Here is an 18380-nt window from a genome sequence, read left to right on the forward strand (position 1 = left end):
TAGCTTTCTCTTTCAGCACCGTTCTTTTCAAATACATACTCTATTTATTTATCATTCTTCCTCACGTTAGCTCATAAAACTTGCCATTTCGAGCCTTTCTTTATGAATACCTAGACATCTTTGCCATAAAGCCCCCTTTCATCATCCATCGTCTATCATCTATCATCTTTCAGGGTGAATACATCCGTCAGCTATGGCTCCCTCAAGACAGAACCAGGCCCCTCCTTACGCCAAGGACGAGAGAGTGCTCTGTTTTCACGGTGACTTAATGTACGAGGCTAAGATCATGGAGGTGGTTGTGAAGTCAGGTCAGAAGCCTGAGGATGCTCAGTACCGTATCCACTACAAAGGATGGAAAGCGAGCTGGGACGACTGGGTTTCGCAGGACCGTATCCGCAAGTTCACGGATGATAACAAGCAGCTGGCTAGTCAGTTGGAGGCTCAGGCCCGAATCCGAAGCTCTGGCTCCAAGGGAGGAAAGAAGGGTATCAGGGCTAACGGTTCCGAGATGAGCTCTGCTCGAGGTAGTGAAGAGCGTGCTGCTGGATCCTCAAGCTTTGGTAGAGGTCCCCGACGGGGTAGGGATTACGAACTTGAAAACGTAAGCTAATTACTTTCATTATATTTTCTCTTTATGTCATAACGTATTGGATCCTGGGGAATGTAAGCCCTATATGCCTTCGATTTAGCATCAGTATCCCTCTTCCTGGATCAACATTCTTTTTGCCTACAGGAAATAGGGGCTATATATACTCCGTCAAGAACAATAAGATGCGTTGCCAGGAATAGCCCTTTAACCAACCCTACCTTGATCATGCTCATGATACCGCTCGTTGAAATAATTTCATGGTCATGATCGAGAAAACTGGGGTTTGGCTTGAAATCCAATAGGTTTGGATATCGATATAATAAATAGGTACCAGTAGTTGCGCGACATAATCCGCGAGGATTTACCCGTGGCCTCTTGATGGAATACGTACCAAGGTCTTCTTCACGCAAGTTGGAGCTGTTAAACTAGGAGGAACCGTGCAGCATCTGCCAGATAGTGGTCATTCTATCTACGTTGCTAGTCAACAGTGGAGCAATTTTGGCGGCGGTTGGCGGCTTGCTCGACTTTATTCGTGCATGGAAAGAGAACACGCTCGTGTCTCGAGAGGAAGGTTTCTCGCATTGACGCGTTGCCCAGCACACATAACAAAGTTTTTCTTCTCTATTCACCGCACTGGCAATATTACCGCACTATCTGTGTGAATTTGGAACAGTTGAATTTCTTCTTGTCGAAACCCAAGTATATTTCTCCGCAACAAACCACTGTCTTCGACGATTTTGCTTGGTTCTGCTACACCACTCCCCCGGTAGCAAAAATGGAGACTAGAAAGAGGAAGCGTGTAGTTTCGATTAACGATTACGAGCTCCAGCGCAAGCGAACTCGTAGTCAAAGGACACCACTCCCACTATCAAAGCCCACTACCTCTCACGACAATAAGGCAACGGCTGAGGAAGACCCTGTTTCTGTGGGTCCTGCACCCGCCTCTACTGCAATGATTACACCATCTCTGTCTCCTGCCATATCAGATCCTAAGCCCAACACCACATCCAATCGCAAGAAAGCATCCAAGATTGTGCTTAAAAAACAGTTGTCTGTTGCACCTATGTTAACGAGTTCGACTCCAACCAAAACCACCTCTAAGAAAGCACCCTTACCTATATTGGCAATGTCTTCATCTGGGCTATCTGTTGCAGATAAGGATGTTGAAAAACGCCAAAAAGCCTTCATGCAGAAAGAACAGCGACTCGCACGCGGAGAAGAGGGAGTGGATCTCCTTCTTCGATTACCAGCCCCTAGTTACAACTATGTCACCAAGAAAGGCCAACTCTCTCAGAATATCCGCTTCAAATCTCCTCCTCCCATCCTTGACCATCCTAAAATCCAGGAAGCAGAAAAGAATGGCACAATGACCCGCGAGAAGGACTATTGGTACCGAGGAATGCCTCGCAACGTGAAAATACCTACAGCCGGGATACCGTTGGACAAGTCTCATGCTAGCCTCCATGCTGATTCCGTAAATCTAGAACTTGTCTAATATTACCAGAAATCTTGATGCTAACTACTTTTTTTCCTAGGAGGACTCATTTCACTCTAGGCCTTCTATCAAGCTTTTTGTTCCTGATATCCTAAAGGCAATGCTAGTTGATGATTGGGAGAACATCACAAAGAACAACCAACTTGTCCCCCTCCCTCATCCTCATCCGGTGACGAAGATCCTCGAGGACTACGCTGCTTATGAGACTCCGAAGCGCCCTGCCGGCTCCTCTCATGTGGATATACTCGAGGAGACCTTGGCGGGCCTGAAAGAGTACTTCGACAAGTCCCTTGGCCGTATTCTCCTCTATCGGTATGTTGCACTTCTCTTAGTTAGGAACAACGTACTAACTATATACAGATTCGAACGTGCCCAATACGCAGAAATGTACCAGAAGTGGATGTCCGAAGACCCCGAGTATCAAGGCAAAACCGCAAGTGATACCTATGGTCCTGAGCACTTGATGCGCCTGATTGGTAAATTATCCTTTCGCATGAGCCTATGACTGGAAGCTAATTATACTCAGTGTCCTTGCCGGAGCTTGTTGCCCAGACAAACATGGACCAGCAGTCGGTCAACCGTCTACGCGAGGAACTAGTCAAGTTCTGCGCCTGGTTGTCTAAGAACACCACAGAGTACTTCGTCAGCCATTACGAGTCCCCTCCCCAGGACTACATCCAGAAGGCCAAAGATTAATTTAACGGTGGTTATTCGGCTCTGCGGGTGATTCTTATTACTTGCGCCTCTTCATTTAGCACATTCTGCCAAGCATTGTTTTCTCAAGGGACGAAGACACAATGCCATTTGCCACACCACTATCTTTTGCGCCTCTAGCTCTGGAACGATATTTTCGATTCCCCTTGTAGGAATATTAGCTTTCTTCTGATTGACGCGAAAATCTTGCCGTTAGGGCGCTTTGTTAGGTTACGTACCCAATGCAACAGTGCCCTAAGAGATGAGATTTATGCAGTTGTAGCATAAAGGAAGGATATTTGCGGTATTGGTCTGGACGCATACTTTGAGGTTGCATTTGATTTTGCGATGGTTTTGTTTTCTTTAGTAATAATAATACTGGCATTTCCTTACATACCGTGCTACATTAAGTGACCGTCTGACTTGATTTAGGTACCATAACGATATTTTTCCTGCCTGCTAAATAGACCGGTGCTACTAGGATTATTAAGTCCATACCGTGAAGTAAGTTGTTAGTCTTAATTCTTCCCATATCCATATTAATTCCCATGGAATACAGTATCTCTCCTGCCTTGTTATTAGTCGTAGAATATTTGACCCAATTACTATCGGGAGTTGTGAGGTCCAAAGTGGCATACCTTAGGTACTTTTGGCTATCGAACACGGGTTTAAATTCTCGCGATAGAACTGGGTTTTATCCAGGGAATATAGGTACACCGGTGTGTTATGGTGAGGCGACTACTAATAGGTGATCAAGCTTTTATAGTAGTGGCTATCTTTTGGCCATGACTTGTCGTCATTATGTCCATTATAACACCCTACGCGTACTCTCTGTTTCTTCGTAAGCTAATTACTTATTAAACCATTACCTAAAACCTATCGTCCTTATTTTGTTGATGATGCTGTTGCTTCAGATGAACCTCTCGCTCTTCTAAACCATGCCATACGGCAAGCCCGCCGTGTACAATTTCCCCTGAAGACCAGCCAAGTCCGCCGATACAGTTTCCGATTATCTCTCGTTTAGGACTAGCTAGAATCTAGAGTAGATACATTTATGCCCTCCCTTTCTTTCTGGGCTCGGACTTGGATCGATTCCTGCGTTCCCTTAACGTTTAGATATTTCAGCCAACATCTTAATATACCTAGGCGGTGAGTCCTCTAACTACAAGTGGAATATATAGATGACCATGAAGCGCTGTCCGAACTTATGCTTCCTCGTAGCGGCCATATATCATTCTAACCAGGAGCATCTAGTTCCAATGTGTCAGGAGTGTAGATGAGACATCTAGAACAAAGGATATGTTCAGGGTGTATAAACGTAGACCCTCGTAGCTAGTTTAGAGTTCCTTACGGAACAACAAAGTTATTTCCATGCTGTTTGATTCTACCTCGTGACACAATGTGAGTAAATTTGATGTGGCCGATAAAGTCGATTTCGATGACTATTCAATAGGACTTTCAGAGCTTCCTTGAAGACATTTCTAGATTATCTTAAAACCAGGCCAGCGGCCGTGTTGTCCCGAGTCTTAGCCGGTCAGGTATTTTCTTGGTGAATTATAGCTTTTCTGGATGAAAGGTCTTTTGTTATTCGATTGATTTGTTTTAGTTGAGTTAGGTGGAACCGGGAGCAACAGTTGGTTTTTTGCCGCATTTGTATACCATTAGACTGTGTACGGGGGATCAAGGGGGGGGAATGGCTCTCCCCTTCCTGATCTTGACGGCTGCCGACGCCGAGAAAAACGTCCGTAGTATCTTCTTTGCGCCGAACTCCCTTGGTGGCCTTATTCGGGTGGCCACTCCCTTGATGGTCTTATTCGGGTGACCGCTCCCTTGGTGGCCTTATTCGGGTGGCCGCTCCCTTGGTGGCCTTATTCGGGTGGCCGCCAGAGCCTTTTAATGTCATTGCTCAGGACACATTAAAGTTTCGTTATTATCTTTCTGATGTGTTCCCCTTAAGGTGAATATTTAGGGCTGATAGGATTCTAGATAAGACATCTAGAACAAAGGGCATGTTCAGGGTGTATAAACGTAGACCCTCATAGCTAGTTTAGGGTTCCTTACGGAACAACAAAGTTATTTCCATGTTGTTTGATTCCACCTCGTGACAAGGGCACTATTTGGGGACCTTTGCGAAAAGGGCATGTCGTCCTCGGGCAAATCCCGTAAGGCAATATCTTAACCTACACAGCGGCTTGGCATTAGTTATTAATTTCCGAGTTTCAATATATGATTGTGGTTATGGGCTTACCTGTGGTAGATCAAGTGATCCAAAGCTAGTGGATGATATTATGGAAGACTAACTATAGGAAAATATAGTGTTGTTCTTATCATTTTCTAGCGTGTCTCCCCCCTCCTCCCCCGGGCTGAATCTATGGGGGCGATGCCGGCTCTGTGTTTATTATGTAATTGTCCGTAAAGAATATCCATGATGGGGATATTCTTATGGTAATTTTAGAGGGGCGTAACGACTGGGAAGGAGGATAGATAAGTTCCTTAAGATGGCCTTTTTTGGATTTGTTGAAGGTCATCCCTGATCTTCGATTACACTCGACTAACGTCGTGTTTAGGACGCTCGTGAGTACTGGGCTTAAACCCTTTTCAGTAATGAGGGTCGTAGTAGGGATATCGCTTGCATGAAGGATGATGGGGAGATGACTGTAGTTGAGAAAATGTGATCATTTTCATGATTGATCTGTTGCTGATTTAAAGAGAGTATAACCCAGTTCCCTAGGTGTCTGTTAGTCTTAAATACCAAAATTTGCGACGAGGATAAAATAATATAGTAGAAAATTAGATAGTATTGCTTAAAACTATCATTTTAGGACGTTCCGGGTCGCTTTACAATTTGAAAGAGAACATACCTCGAGTATCCCTTAGAATTAGTCATGATTGTGAATTGTTATGGTAACTTAGAGGCAATTTGATGGGATGCGGGTTGTTTAGTAAGTTGAAATGTAAGCTTTGAATGTCGCATTACTTAAGTTACTTTAGTTGAAGACTTGGGAGGACCTAGAATAGAAAGCGTGAATTAGAGCGGAATCTGACTGATGAGAAAAGGAAGGGAATTGTGAGTAATTTAACGAAACTTACCAGAAATCAGTTTGGCGAGATAGAGTGCCTGGATGCCGTATAGGTACATTAGACTTCTAACTCATCGCTGTGTATTTGTTAGTGATCATAATTCGCGCGAAATTTTCGTCATAGCCTTATTTAAAATCTCCTTGTTTCTTGCGTTCAAAGTTGATGACTTACCAAGGCTATAGTTTCGAAAACTATCAAGCAACACAGCCTGAATACCTAAAGTAGCGACTTTACCCCAGGTAGTTAGATTAGGATAGCATAGCAATGGGCTGCGATGATCATAGTGATAATTATGTGCGAAGGTGAAAGTGTAAAATAATAGTGTGAGCAATAAACTCTGGGAAGGGTAAATGATAAGAAGACTAGTAATAGAATACTGAAGTAGAAATTTAGAGATTTGGAGAAAAAGGGTGATGTAAGAAGGGAAGAATATTGGTTTTGATGATGAAATGTTATGAGCAAAGAGAAGTGGTAGGGAAGGTACCTAGGCCTAAATAATTATTTGAGTGTTTGTGAAGGTAAATAATGGAAGGATCCGGAAGGCCGGAAGGCCGGAAGGCCGGTAGTGGGGAAGTTGCCAACAGAATGACCGGCCGACCGGCTGACTGGGCAGAGAGACCGCCGAGACTGCCGGAGACTGCCATGGACAGTCGGCGATGGGAAGGGGCATTGCTATAGCGACATAGCAAGGAAGTTGCTAACAGAAAGCGGTAGAAAGGGAAGGAGGTCTTCTAGCCGGATTGGATATCCTGGCAGGTGTGTAGGAGGGAAGTCGCCAATAAAGAAGGAAGTAGTACATACAATGCGAAGCTACACCAGCGGAGGAGTTATATTCCATTGAGTGAACAGTCGGTTAGGATGGCTTTGGCTCATACTTAATAGATATAGGCATCTTATAGGGTTATATAAAAGCTAATAAATGGTCGAGGAAACAAAGAGTGGCACAATACGAACAGATGCGATCCTTGAATTGACATGATTTCACAATAGTGTACTGGACATGTCTTGGACACCTCCTAATCGTCGTTTCCCATTTTTGGCTCTGTTCCTATGCTTTTGGTAGGCTAGCTGATCTATTAGATGTTACGATCATCTAGTCGGCAACTTCCCCTTCATTATAGACTGTGATGGGCAAGTAGCTGAGCGGGTTACAATTAAGGAGCCAGTGGCATAATGCTCACTGGTAGTGACTTCCAACGATATCTATATGTCCACCCAGGAACCCTAACCCTTTTTTAATGAGAAAACGTATCTAATCCTTGGGTAAGGGGAGTGGTGAGGTAGTCTAATATGATGTGCAAAGAGTTACTTGGTAAGTAGCAATGGGGGGTCTTATAATAAAAAAGATTGAAAATGTAATTGAAGATCCGGGATCCTGCTATGGAATAATCGACAGGAAAGCATTTCGAAGAAAATAAACTTGATAGCTAAAGAGTTAGATGGACTGAACTAGGTGACTACCCTAATATATTTATAAGGATATTGATATATGCGGATATGATTGCCTGAGGCTATATAAATTTATTGGGAATTCCTTTTATTATAATCGTGAATTAATTATGTTACTTGATTTTACCGAGTAATGCTGTTATGATTCTTTACGTTAGGTAGCTGTGGCTTTAAACTTAGACTTCTGGTTTGGAGTGATAGAAATACGAATGGGAATAGGAGCAGAGGCACTGCTAAACTGTTTTGAAAAAGCAAGTATAATGTAAATGTTTTACTGTATTGATTGTACATTATATGTACATAGGCTAAGCTCTAGGTGACCTCCCGTATTAAGTTGAATGCTCATAAGCCTTTCTATTTGACCACGGATGGCCAACGGGAATAGCTCTGAGTTCGTAGGTAATACAAGCTCGCGAATCTCCCAACAACCTGCCTCTAAACGTTGCCTCTTACCGGTTACGGTTGTGGCTGAAGTTGTTAGAAAGGCACCTGTATCCTCACACTTTCTAGTATATCAACTTCCTCTCTGCTATCCTGTTCTTCCCTTATCATATGCACATTCGGCGCTCCTCGAACAAAGCCAAAATATCACCGCGGTACGGCCTTCTCGATCCAGAAACCGGGTTCCGGTTTTCGCTCGTCGCGTAGCTCCTTAGGTGTAAGTGCGCGGTCGACCTCGGACACTTTGACTAGCTCTTTGACCTTAAGGATCATACCCGCCGATTGCGAGGATACTGGCTGGAACACGGTTTGCGAGCGTTTGCGCAGGCCGAGCGCTGCTAACACGCCGCGCGTGCGTTCTGGCAGACCGATAGCAGATCGGTGAAGTGTTATGCGAAAGTACGACATCTTATTTTCCTTTCCTTTCTTATTCGCGTGGGTAGATAGATCGAGTTGAGAGAGTCCGGCTGACTTGGCTGATGTGGTTGTTAATTGATGTCTTTAGGTTTTTTGGTTTTTTTTTAAGGAAGCGACGAAAAATACTATATACCTTTTTGTCATAAGCAACTATCCCGGCGCTTTGCAAACCGACGGGCTTAGGCGAATTAGACGTTAATATCAACGATTGTAGTTGTCTTTGCGAAACTTAACATTGAAATGCCGACTTTTAAGTGGGCCACCCGATGTTTTGCCAACTGTGGGCTTTACATGGTTAAAAAGCCTTACATAATCTGGGACATAATCTGGGACATAAGCTGGGAGAACTTCATGCTTAGGTACATAGTATAACTACTATACCTAAGGTCGGTATGCTCTATTAAATTAGGATCGTTTTAACAGAATACGTGTGGTTGCGCTTTTTGAAGAAATATAATAATAAAAGAAGCAAGGACGTAGTGCTATTTAAATATTTCATAACCCAACTTCATGTTCGATTAAAAGCCTCTTTAAATATCACAATTCTTTCGTTTAGATTGATAAAAACACCGACAAGGAGTTTTACGACTTGGTATTATGCTACAGACATGCTCTGACCGTGCGTCTGCTGAACTAAATGGTAAATCTCCGCTCATCAACAGCCTCGACCTGACCTTTTGAGGTAGCTATCTCTGCCTCTGTGTAACTAACTATCTAGTAAAACTCTTCCCATTTATCAGGAGAAAAAAACGCATTGAAATGCGACACTTCTAAATACGCCACGGACTGTAATAGTTATCTATCTATTTCACGGAAACCTCTACTCTGCCTTCGCCCACAGGTCCGGTATTCGACAGAGTCGGGAGCAGGTAAGTGATGTCATCCCAAGGATGTCTGTATAGACTGGTACGCAGTCTCTTCTGGTCAAGATAATGAGCAATCAGACCAATGCTGCGGCCTAAGACGAATAGACCGTTCAAGACTCCCATCTTCATGTAGTCTTCAGCCTCTTCGGCGCTGAAAGCACCGCAGCTCCTCATAAGATCGACGAAGCAGACAGCAACGCAACCATCAACATTGAGAATGAGGTTGTCCTTCTTCGACGTAGTTACTGTCTCGACAGCCAATGCGTAATCTAACAACTTGTGGCTGGGGAACTTGGCTAACACGTACTCCTTGACCAACTCTACACGGAGATCAGGGTTATTCCGCGACTTGATACGGTGACCAATACCCGGGATGAGCTTATTTTGCTTGCGCATAGAGTCAACAAATTCACGGGGACTGAGGCCGTTGTCGGCAGCCTTGGTGAACTCCTCCGCAGCGCCGTCAAGCGCACCACCGAAGCGAGAACCAATGGTGAGGAGACCGGAAACCAAGGAGCTGATCAGATCCTTACCGGCACGGGTGGTGATAATGGTGTTCATGGCGCCAGAGACCGCAGGACCGTGGTCAGCAGTAAGCATGAGAACCATCTCCAGGAACTTGGAAGCGTAATCAGGCAGACGACGACGGAACCAGAGGAGAGACATAACACCACCAATACCAATGTCCTCCCTGAAGACATCAGAAATAGGCATGCCGGCGTAGAGAAGCTCCTGTCCACGGTCATCAGAGATAGTGGAGATAAAGGCGGCAGGCTTCCGGATGAGACCAAGCTCCTGAGCCCAAGAGTAGTCGATAGGAATCTTAGGAACAACGGGTTCTGGCTGAGGGACAATGGTCTTCTCTTCGACAAGCTTCTTGTAGACAGAAGCGAGAACCTGGGGGAGATCTTCGAATGTCTCAGGGACGTGGAATCCCGCCTCCTTCATCTGCTTGTTCTTCATAGCCGCAGTCTCGAGCTGTGAGTTGGCGAAGGAACCAGCGTGACCAAATTGAACCTCTGTCTTGAACATGCTGGCACAAGTACCGATGGCCCATGCGACAATTGGCTTAGTGATGATACCTTGCTTCACCGCGTCGATGACCTTGTATTCTTCGACACCGCCAACTTCACCAAGTAGAAGAAGAATCTTACACTCGGGATCTTGCTGGTATCTCAGCATGTGGTCGATGAATGTGGTTCCCGGGTATCTATCACCACCAATAGCAATACCCTCATAGACACCATCGGTGTTTTGTGAGATGATGTTGTTTAGCTCGTTCGACATACCACCAGACTTGGAGACATAACCGACGGAACCCTTGCGGTAAAGCTTGGAGGCAACGATGTTGTCCATCATACCACCAGTATTACCAATCTTGAAGCTACCTGGCTTGATACCACCAACGGTAGCAGGGCCAATGATAGTCACACCCTTTTGCCGCGCGACGTGGGCGATTTCTCGCGCTCGCTATTACGTGGGTTAATAAATGGCTAGTCAGCTAAAACTATTTGTAGTGTCCACTTACTCGTTCAGGTACACCTTCCGCAATAATAGCGATGGTCCTAATTTGAGGGTATTGCATCAATTCCATCGTTGAGCTGAAAACACTTCGCGAGGAGGCGAAGTTGACTACAACGTCAACATCGGGGTGCTTGGCCACCGCCTTAGCGGTCTCCTGGTAAACCGGGAGAAGAGTCTCGCTAGTTCCCCAGTACATCTTGCTAACGAATTGACCACCAAAAGTGTAAATGATACCTGCAACTGACGGCGTGGGCCTCTTGCAGATGAAGTCGAAGTCAAGCATGCCCTGGACAGCTCGGTTCTGGAGACCGTAGACAAAGCATCTTGTCTTGTCGTTGAATAAGGCGTGTGCGGGGAGGGGGCTGAGAGGCCGGCTAGGAGCAGCGAAGCGAGCGATGTTATCGTTTGCAGACAAACCACCACTGGCGGTGCCGTTCACACCGTTAGCCGCAGCTGAAGACATCTTCGTCGTATGAAATCCGCAAAAAAAAAATTGTCTGTAAAGTTGGCGACCAAAGTTAGCTACAGATGTCTCATGACTTGGTTTGAATACAGCCCATAGAATATAGGCTCGCTAACAGAGGGGGGAATCGCTTGGACTGTTCAGCAGTAAACCAAGCTTTGGGATTCTCGGTGATTTTCAGAACGGCCGATTCAGCCCGTCTCTGCACTGGAAGGATTCAGTAGGACCGCCAGCGTCAAAGCTGAGCAAGGCCAATTGAACCGGACCGGCAAAAGACCAAGCTAACGTAGTTGATGAAACAAGGGCGACGCAAAGGAAAATGGTTACGAATTGAAAGGGGAAGTGCTGTAAACTCGACATACCTTAATATTGGAATTCACCGTGTCGTCGCCCCGGAAGCTGCACAGGTGTTAGACGAAATTGCAATCACCAAGCTAATGGCGAGAGAGGCTATCACGGGAAAAGGGAGGTATTTGGAATGAAATGTGTATTGAGAGGAAGAGGGAAATTGACTTGATGGGCTATGGACAGCGATAGGAATTATTTTTCTCAGTCTAAGTTGATTGATGCTGCCACCACGAAAGGCTCAACAGCGGGGAAAACGGGGTTGGGATATGCCGGGTAAGACTAAGACCTCAGATATACAAAATACATACGTACCGTTTAGCGTTGAACGGTTGAAGGACGATAAAAATAGGAAGAGGAAAGCGACGCAACCGCAGTTTCCTTCCGTTTCTATGCAATAGACCTGGGTTAGACCTGGGTTGTTGCTATCGCGACGTAAAAAAAAAAAGAGTCCACAGAATGTCCGGTAAAAAAAATGGTCTTGCCCGGATCAGTTGGGGTAAATTTTTATGTGTGTTGTTGAATTTGGACCCCTTTTCGCCTGAGTCGATAGCCTGCACGCTACTATGTCGGTGATGCCTTGTTGGCCCAATTATGGTGCATCTTTGACTTCCGATAGACTGAGCGACCCTGTTGATCCTGCGCAAGCCTGCTTATGTTGGCGACTTGAAATTTGCTGGTTGGGCATATCTGATGAGACCACCCCACCTAAAGCTTCAGTAGTGAGGTACCATTGAACGGTACGTAACTGCCCATTGCCAATCCCCGCCCTTTGAGATCCCCGTTTTTATGTACCGGTACCGAGATCTTAACATCGACTTCTATCCTCACCTTTTACCAGATTTTACCAGATTACATACATCTCTCGTCTTATTCATCTTACCATCCTGGACAAACAGCAAGCCGACTGGGCTTCCTTCGTCCGGATCAACAAGGTGTATGTGTGCACCAAGAACACCTGTGAGAAATGCAAACGAGAAAAGAAAAGGAGAAATAGTCATGAATGACTATTAACAAAATTGAGTCAATATCAAACCTAGGAAGACGAGACGGAATTTTCGAATGTGTAGACAAGCATCATTCACTTGAAAGAGATGTACATATTGCATCCATCTAAGTGGTCCATCGCATTGGGGAATGATAGCAGGTAACACTATAATTCACTCATTTTCATGATTTTCCCGGAGTCCCCAATATCCAACTCCGGGGTAAAGTCCGTTACGGATGTTTCGTTGTGGGACGTTCCATGACCGATAAAGATAGGTAGCGACGTGATACTCGCATTTCGAATTACTCCATCTTCCCTCAGCTGAGGCTGTCTGACAGCTTTGTCATGGCAGTGGATCTGGGACATGAAGGATTGGATACTTCCAATGCTGACTGATCCTCGATCCCTTCTGACTTCGAAACCCGAGTAATAAGCCCGATCTGCCAATGATAAGACAAGACCCGGCCGGACCTCGATGTTGATGATATAGGAAAGATCCTGTTGGAAGAACCGATGCCGATAACAGACAGCTTATGGCTTGTTTATCTTTAGTAGGCGTATCTCATTAAAAAAAAAAAAAAGGTAGCTTCAGTGCTTAGGTATCCAGGTATTTCAAATTGAGAGTAGCGTGTCTGCGCGTGCGTGTATGAATGTTGCTGCGATTCTTGCGAAATGCGTGAATACAGCCGTGTAAGAGATAAGATCAACACAACGTCGGTACCCGGTGGCATCGATTATGGGATTGCAGGTGACCGTGACTGTTTGTGTTGGGGTACCGGTACAAAAATGCCCCTCCGATTGCTGACGAAGGCTACCGGGATCGCCCCAATGGTTTTGGCGTGATGCTGTCCGTCCTGTAGGATACATGGTCTAGCGCCCCTCCAAAACTTAATTTAGGTACCCACTCGCACCCACCAAGTACCAGGATCCACTAAGTTTAGTTGGGCACAGACCAGACAGCAGTGCCTTGTGCCGAAAAGTGGAATGAGGTCTTCCAAGGGTTCTGGGCAAAAGAAAAAAAAAAGGGACGGAACTGGACCTGCGTTGGCGGGGAGCTTCGCACCGCACCGCATCGTACCGCACCTTCATAGTCTTTTCGAAGGAACAATCTTCAATCTTCCAATTTCTTGCTGTTGTTGTTGCAGTCAACATTGTCGCCTTTGCAATCAAAAATCTCCCCAACCTTCACCATAATTCCCCTTGGTCGTATCGTAGTCTCCATATCACTGGGTTGAGAGATATTCCGGTTGTGACAAGGTAAGAGAAAAAGAAGATGGCCTTGCCAATCCCCTCATTCTGCGGGCCTGTCTATTTGCACCAAGTTCTCTGCATCAAGTTCTCCTGTATCCTTATCCTCCCCAGAGTTCGAACTTTAGTCCAAATTCAATCTCTTCTCTTCCACACTTGTGGTTTCATTTGAAGACAGAGAAAACGCAGTTGCTGATTGTCCCTTATAGAAACGATCTCGACAATTGAATAGAGTGTAATTGAGCACATACCTCTTTCGTATAATTCGTTTCTCTCGCCACAATGTCCGCAAAGGCAATCTTCGAGGCCGACGGCAAGGCCATTCTTAACTACCACCTCACTCGCGCTCCCGTCATCAAGCCGAGTCCTCTTCCCAAGCCCACGACGCACAACCCGCCGCCGAAGCTGGCTTCACTCTACTTCCCTGAGGATGCCGACGTCAACGCGGTGCTGAACCAGGCTGAGATCACGTACCCGTGGTTACTTCACAGCGGCGCCAAGTTCGTTGCAAAGCCTGATCAGCTGATTAAGAGGCGAGGCAAGAGTGGTCTTTTGGCCCTGAACAAGCCCTGGCCTGAGGCAAAGGAGTGGATTGCCCAGCGCGCCGGCAAGGTACAGAAGGTTGAACACACTGAGGGTGTTCTGCGCCAGTTCCTCGTGGAGCCCTTCGTACCTCACCCGGATGGCACTGAGTACTACATCAACATAAACTCAGTTCGAGATGTAAGTGCAGTACCCCATTTAAGCATTTTGCGTTGTTTTTGTCGAGCTTTGTTTTATGCCCGATGCTTTTCATCGGGCGAATTATTTCAATAGCAGTCAGCCAGTGCGTAGCTGCGAAGATACGGGATACCTGAAGATAAGGACGTTGAAGTAAACAAGGGAAATGAGGAGAAATACGAGCCGTATCCAGGAAGTCCCGGAGAGGTTGCGTTCTTATCACTTATGAAATTATTATGTGCACCAAAATGGCTGCTGCCGTGCTCTTATTTGATTGGGAATCCGGGAGTGAACCGGTGTGTACGGGCGAACGGAAGGCTAAACCATATGCGCTCCTGTTGCATCCACTTTCCCCCTTCGCCCACCGTACCAACAACACATACCAGCCTTGCTCATACGTGTTATCTCCCTAAAATAAATACTATCAACCAATCAATTTCAAAAGAAAAAAAAATACTGACCAATTCATTAATAGGGAGATTGGATTCTCTTCACCCACGAAGGTGGTGTCGACGTTGGTGATGTCGATGCTAAGGCCGAGAAGCTACTCATTCCTGTTGACCTTTCGCAATATCCCTCTAACGATGAGATTGCCAACACGCTGTTAAAGAAGGTCCCCAAGGGTGTTCACAATGTCCTGGTTGACTTCATTACCCGTCTATACGCGGTATATGTTGACAGCCAGTTTACCTACCTTGAGATCAACCCCCTAGTTGTCATTCCCAACGCCGCTGGCACCTCAGCTGAAGTCTATTTCCTCGATCTTGCTGCTAAGTTAGATCAAACTGCCGATTTTGAGTGTGGCGTAAAATGGGCCATCGCGCGGTCACCTGCAAACTTGGGCATTACTGCTGTCTCTAGCGCTGGTGATAAGGTCAGCGTTGATGCTGGTCCTCCCATGGAGTTCCCCGCGCCGTTTGGTCGTGAACTTACAAAGGAGGAAGCCTACATTGCTGAACTGGACGCTAAGACCGGTGCTTCTCTGAAGCTTACTGTCCTAAACCCTAACGGCCGCATCTGGACTCTGGTTGCTGGTGGTGGTGCTTCCGTCGTCTATGCTGATGCTATCGCATCTGCTGGCTTTGCTGACGATTTAGCCAACTACGGTGAATACTCTGGTGCCCCTACTGAGTCTCAGACCTACTACTATGCTCGTACCGTCCTGGATCTGATGCTGCGTGCTCCTATGGACCCCAAGGGCAAGGTTCTGTTCATTGGTGGCGGCATTGCCAATTTCACAAATGTGGCATCCACTTTCAAGGGTGTTATCCGGGCACTTCGCGAATATGCTAAGCAATTGAACGAGCACAACGTCCAAATTTGGGTCCGTCGTGCCGGCCCTAACTACCAGGAAGGTCTCAAGAACATGAAGGCTGCGACACAAGAGCTTGGCCTGAACGCCAAGATCTTCGGCCCCGAGATCCACGTTTCTGGTATTGTGCCACTTGCTCTCGTCCCTGGGCGATGGGAAGAAAGCAAACTACAAGAATTCCAGGGTTAAACGTTGATATCAGAATGTATTAATCTCAGTTTCCCCGATTTAAGGCGTAAAAACACGTACAGAATGGGTATGATGGAATGGTTTTATATGTGACTACCCAGCCACGGTTATGTACGCTTGGGGGTAGAGGATCGGATCTAGTTAGCATAGACCTGATTGTTGAGCGTGAAACTCTAGATGATACTAGTTTTACTAGTTATAGATGCCTCTTCACGAGTCAAATACGATAGACTGGCGTAATTCCCCATGTCTTTCTGCGTTTATCTATATAAGTCTTACCTACCTATACAAGTCCAAAGAACCTCCATCATAGCGCGTGATACAATTTCCCAAGAAAGCCTAAGATAATAACACAAATTTGAATATATTTGTAAGGTAAAATATTATTATTGATTCATAGTCAGCATCACAAACTTTCGTGTAGTAATCCTGTTCAAGTTGACCGTTACAGTTATGTATCAGGTCTTAAATCCATCCACTTATTAACAAATAAACTTATCGTGACGAGACACGGACGTAAATTTCGCTAGTATATAAGGCTTCGCAGCCCCGGACTTTTTAGAGTCGCCGTTTTCACTAGTGCCGGCCAAAGGTGTGGGTCTAGCCGGACTCCCGACCCTTGGCGATTTCTCGGGCACTGTCAAGCAGGAAGCCGCTTTGGACGACGCTAACTTTTCTATATCGCTGCTTAACTTCCCTACGATACTTGCGGCTACAGCTTCTAAACATCGTATCATAAAAATAGCCATACCGCTAACATCTGCCTAAACCACATGCTCATGTCTAAGACTTACACAGGAGTGCCGCCCCTATTCTGCTCGAAGGCTCGAAGCTAATTCCGTTTCACGTTGTATTATTAGTCGATTATCCTCCTGAGATTATCCAGTACGGTAAATAAACGACCTGGTACGCTGTGGAAGGCGGTAGCTGCGATTGCACGGTAGTGCGGTCCTTGTGGTCCTGCAAGTTGTTGACTATCTTCCCGTTGACAACGATAGTGGATATCAGTTGCTCTTGTTGATATATGATGCATTTATGCAAGAATATATCGTACGATGGAGGACACGGAGGGATCTGGTACTAAGACTCGTGCTGCACATAAGCGGCCGATAACTTGGTCGAGGATTGCTATGCCGTGGTATAGCAGTCGGACGTGTAGTTGTTGCCCATACATAGGGATCGGCAATCACGTACTTGTGTTAGAGTTGTCTATCATATGTAGTCCTACATACTGAGGTGATCCTAAGGCTGGAGGCGTACATCAGGAAATCCAGGGTCCAGAAGACAGTTTCAAAAACATCAGTAGCACCTGCGAGGCCTGCAAGGCCTGTGGAACCGACGACTCCCGTCTCTCGCAACGCACACAGATAACCGGTCTATTGCGCTTGCTTGACCTATTCAGTCCAAGGTTCAGATTGATCCTCTGTTTCCTACAGCTCTATAAGTCGTTCAAGTAACACAGGATACCCTGAGACGCCGACGTAATAGTAGTAATTATACTGATTCTAACCGCCCAGATACCGAGTTGCGGAACCGCTAGCTTCCGTAGAAATGCCATAGCTCATAAGGCTAGCTATCTAGAAGTCTATCCCGATTGCTGAAGCAGTAGCCGCGGCCTCGAAGAAGTTACTCATGATACCATTAGGTTGTAGAACCTGCTTATGTATTGCAGAGGCTCGTTCTAGCCACCGCTGGGTATAGACCAGGCCTCCCTCATCTTGTTCATACGCCAAATTCAAACCCCAGGTCACAGTCGTGTCTCTTGGCAGGCGGTTCGCGATTTCAAAACTATGCCCAATTAGTATGCCATTAGGCTTAAGATTCCATAATCCAAATGTATTAGGTATTTATTCTAAATCCAAGTCCACGGGTAGTGACCCGTTGGAACGCGTATGATACATATCAACCAGCAAGACTTTAGCGACACGTCTAAAACATCAATAGGGATGTTTTGATACTTGGTGTTGTCTTGGAAATATTGAGCGCCACAATCGTAACCCGCCCTGTAGGCGTACCGCTAGGTTTCTAGACATCAATCCACTTCACCTTGTACTTGAATGGTGGCTTTATCAGATATTTATAAGATATTTATTAAATTCAAATACGTCGCGCCTTAGTGATGGAGCTTAATGATGTGAGGGGAATGTCATATGTATTACATACTCCAGGTTACCTCTATATCCTTATCAATGCAATCGACAACCATGTACGGGCGTTATCTATCGAATTGTTACTATAGGCTACTAGAGGTTAGAGGCCGAACCAGAAAGCTACTAGGTATAACAATGATAAGGGTGGGCGATGCCAAGACATAAAGCAATACGGAATAGGCACCTAAGACAAACTGGTTGACTGGTGATCTTCATCAGGGATAACTGAAGAATACTATACTCCGGGGTGCATAATTATGCTTATCTATAGATTCCGAACCTCCGCGAATGGCTTAAAGCTATGCGCCTAGATAAGCTGAAATGAGTAGCTTAAATACCTAAGGTACCTTACCTATATCTTCATGATAGCAACCTGATGATTAAGATCTTATATTTCTCAACTTCATATT

General features: G+C 45.7%; 4 protein-coding genes across 4 annotated transcripts; 2 read left to right on the plus strand and 2 right to left on the minus strand.

Annotated features, from left to right (window-relative positions):
- Positions 1-193: 193 nt before the first annotated feature.
- On the plus strand, positions 194-2780 carry GL218_00491 (Chromatin modification-related protein eaf3; the record flags this gene model as incomplete). The annotated part of the gene is made up of 5 exons (XM_033576915.1): positions 194-601; positions 1263-2063; positions 2125-2396; positions 2445-2560; positions 2611-2780. The coding sequence occupies 5 exons, from the start codon at positions 194-196 to the stop codon at positions 2778-2780; spliced, it is 1767 nt and encodes a 588-aa protein (XP_033441809.1).
- A 5115-nt stretch (positions 2781-7895) lies between these two features.
- On the minus strand, positions 7896-8156 carry GL218_00492 (54S ribosomal protein L33, mitochondrial; the record flags this gene model as incomplete). The annotated part of the gene is made up of 1 exon (XM_033576916.1): positions 7896-8156. The coding sequence occupies one exon, from the start codon at positions 8154-8156 to the stop codon at positions 7896-7898; it is 261 nt and encodes an 86-aa protein (XP_033441808.1).
- An 812-nt stretch (positions 8157-8968) lies between these two features.
- GL218_00493 (putative ATP-citrate synthase subunit 1) lies at positions 8969-11018 on the minus strand (the record flags this gene model as incomplete). The annotated part of the gene is made up of 2 exons (XM_033576917.1): positions 8969-10501; positions 10560-11018. The coding sequence occupies 2 exons, from the start codon at positions 11016-11018 to the stop codon at positions 8969-8971; spliced, it is 1992 nt and encodes a 663-aa protein (XP_033441807.1).
- Positions 11019-13881: 2863 nt separating this feature from the next.
- On the plus strand, positions 13882-15820 carry GL218_00494 (putative ATP-citrate synthase subunit 2; the record flags this gene model as incomplete). The annotated part of the gene is made up of 2 exons (XM_033576918.1): positions 13882-14322; positions 14795-15820. The coding sequence occupies 2 exons, from the start codon at positions 13882-13884 to the stop codon at positions 15818-15820; spliced, it is 1467 nt and encodes a 488-aa protein (XP_033441806.1).
- Between the last annotated feature and the right edge of the window lie 2560 nt (positions 15821-18380).

This window comes from Daldinia childiae, assembly GCF_008694065.1.
Source record: "Daldinia childiae strain JS-1345 chromosome Unknown Scaffold1, whole genome shotgun sequence".
Classification (NCBI taxonomy): domain Eukaryota; kingdom Fungi; phylum Ascomycota; class Sordariomycetes; order Xylariales; family Hypoxylaceae; genus Daldinia; species Daldinia childiae.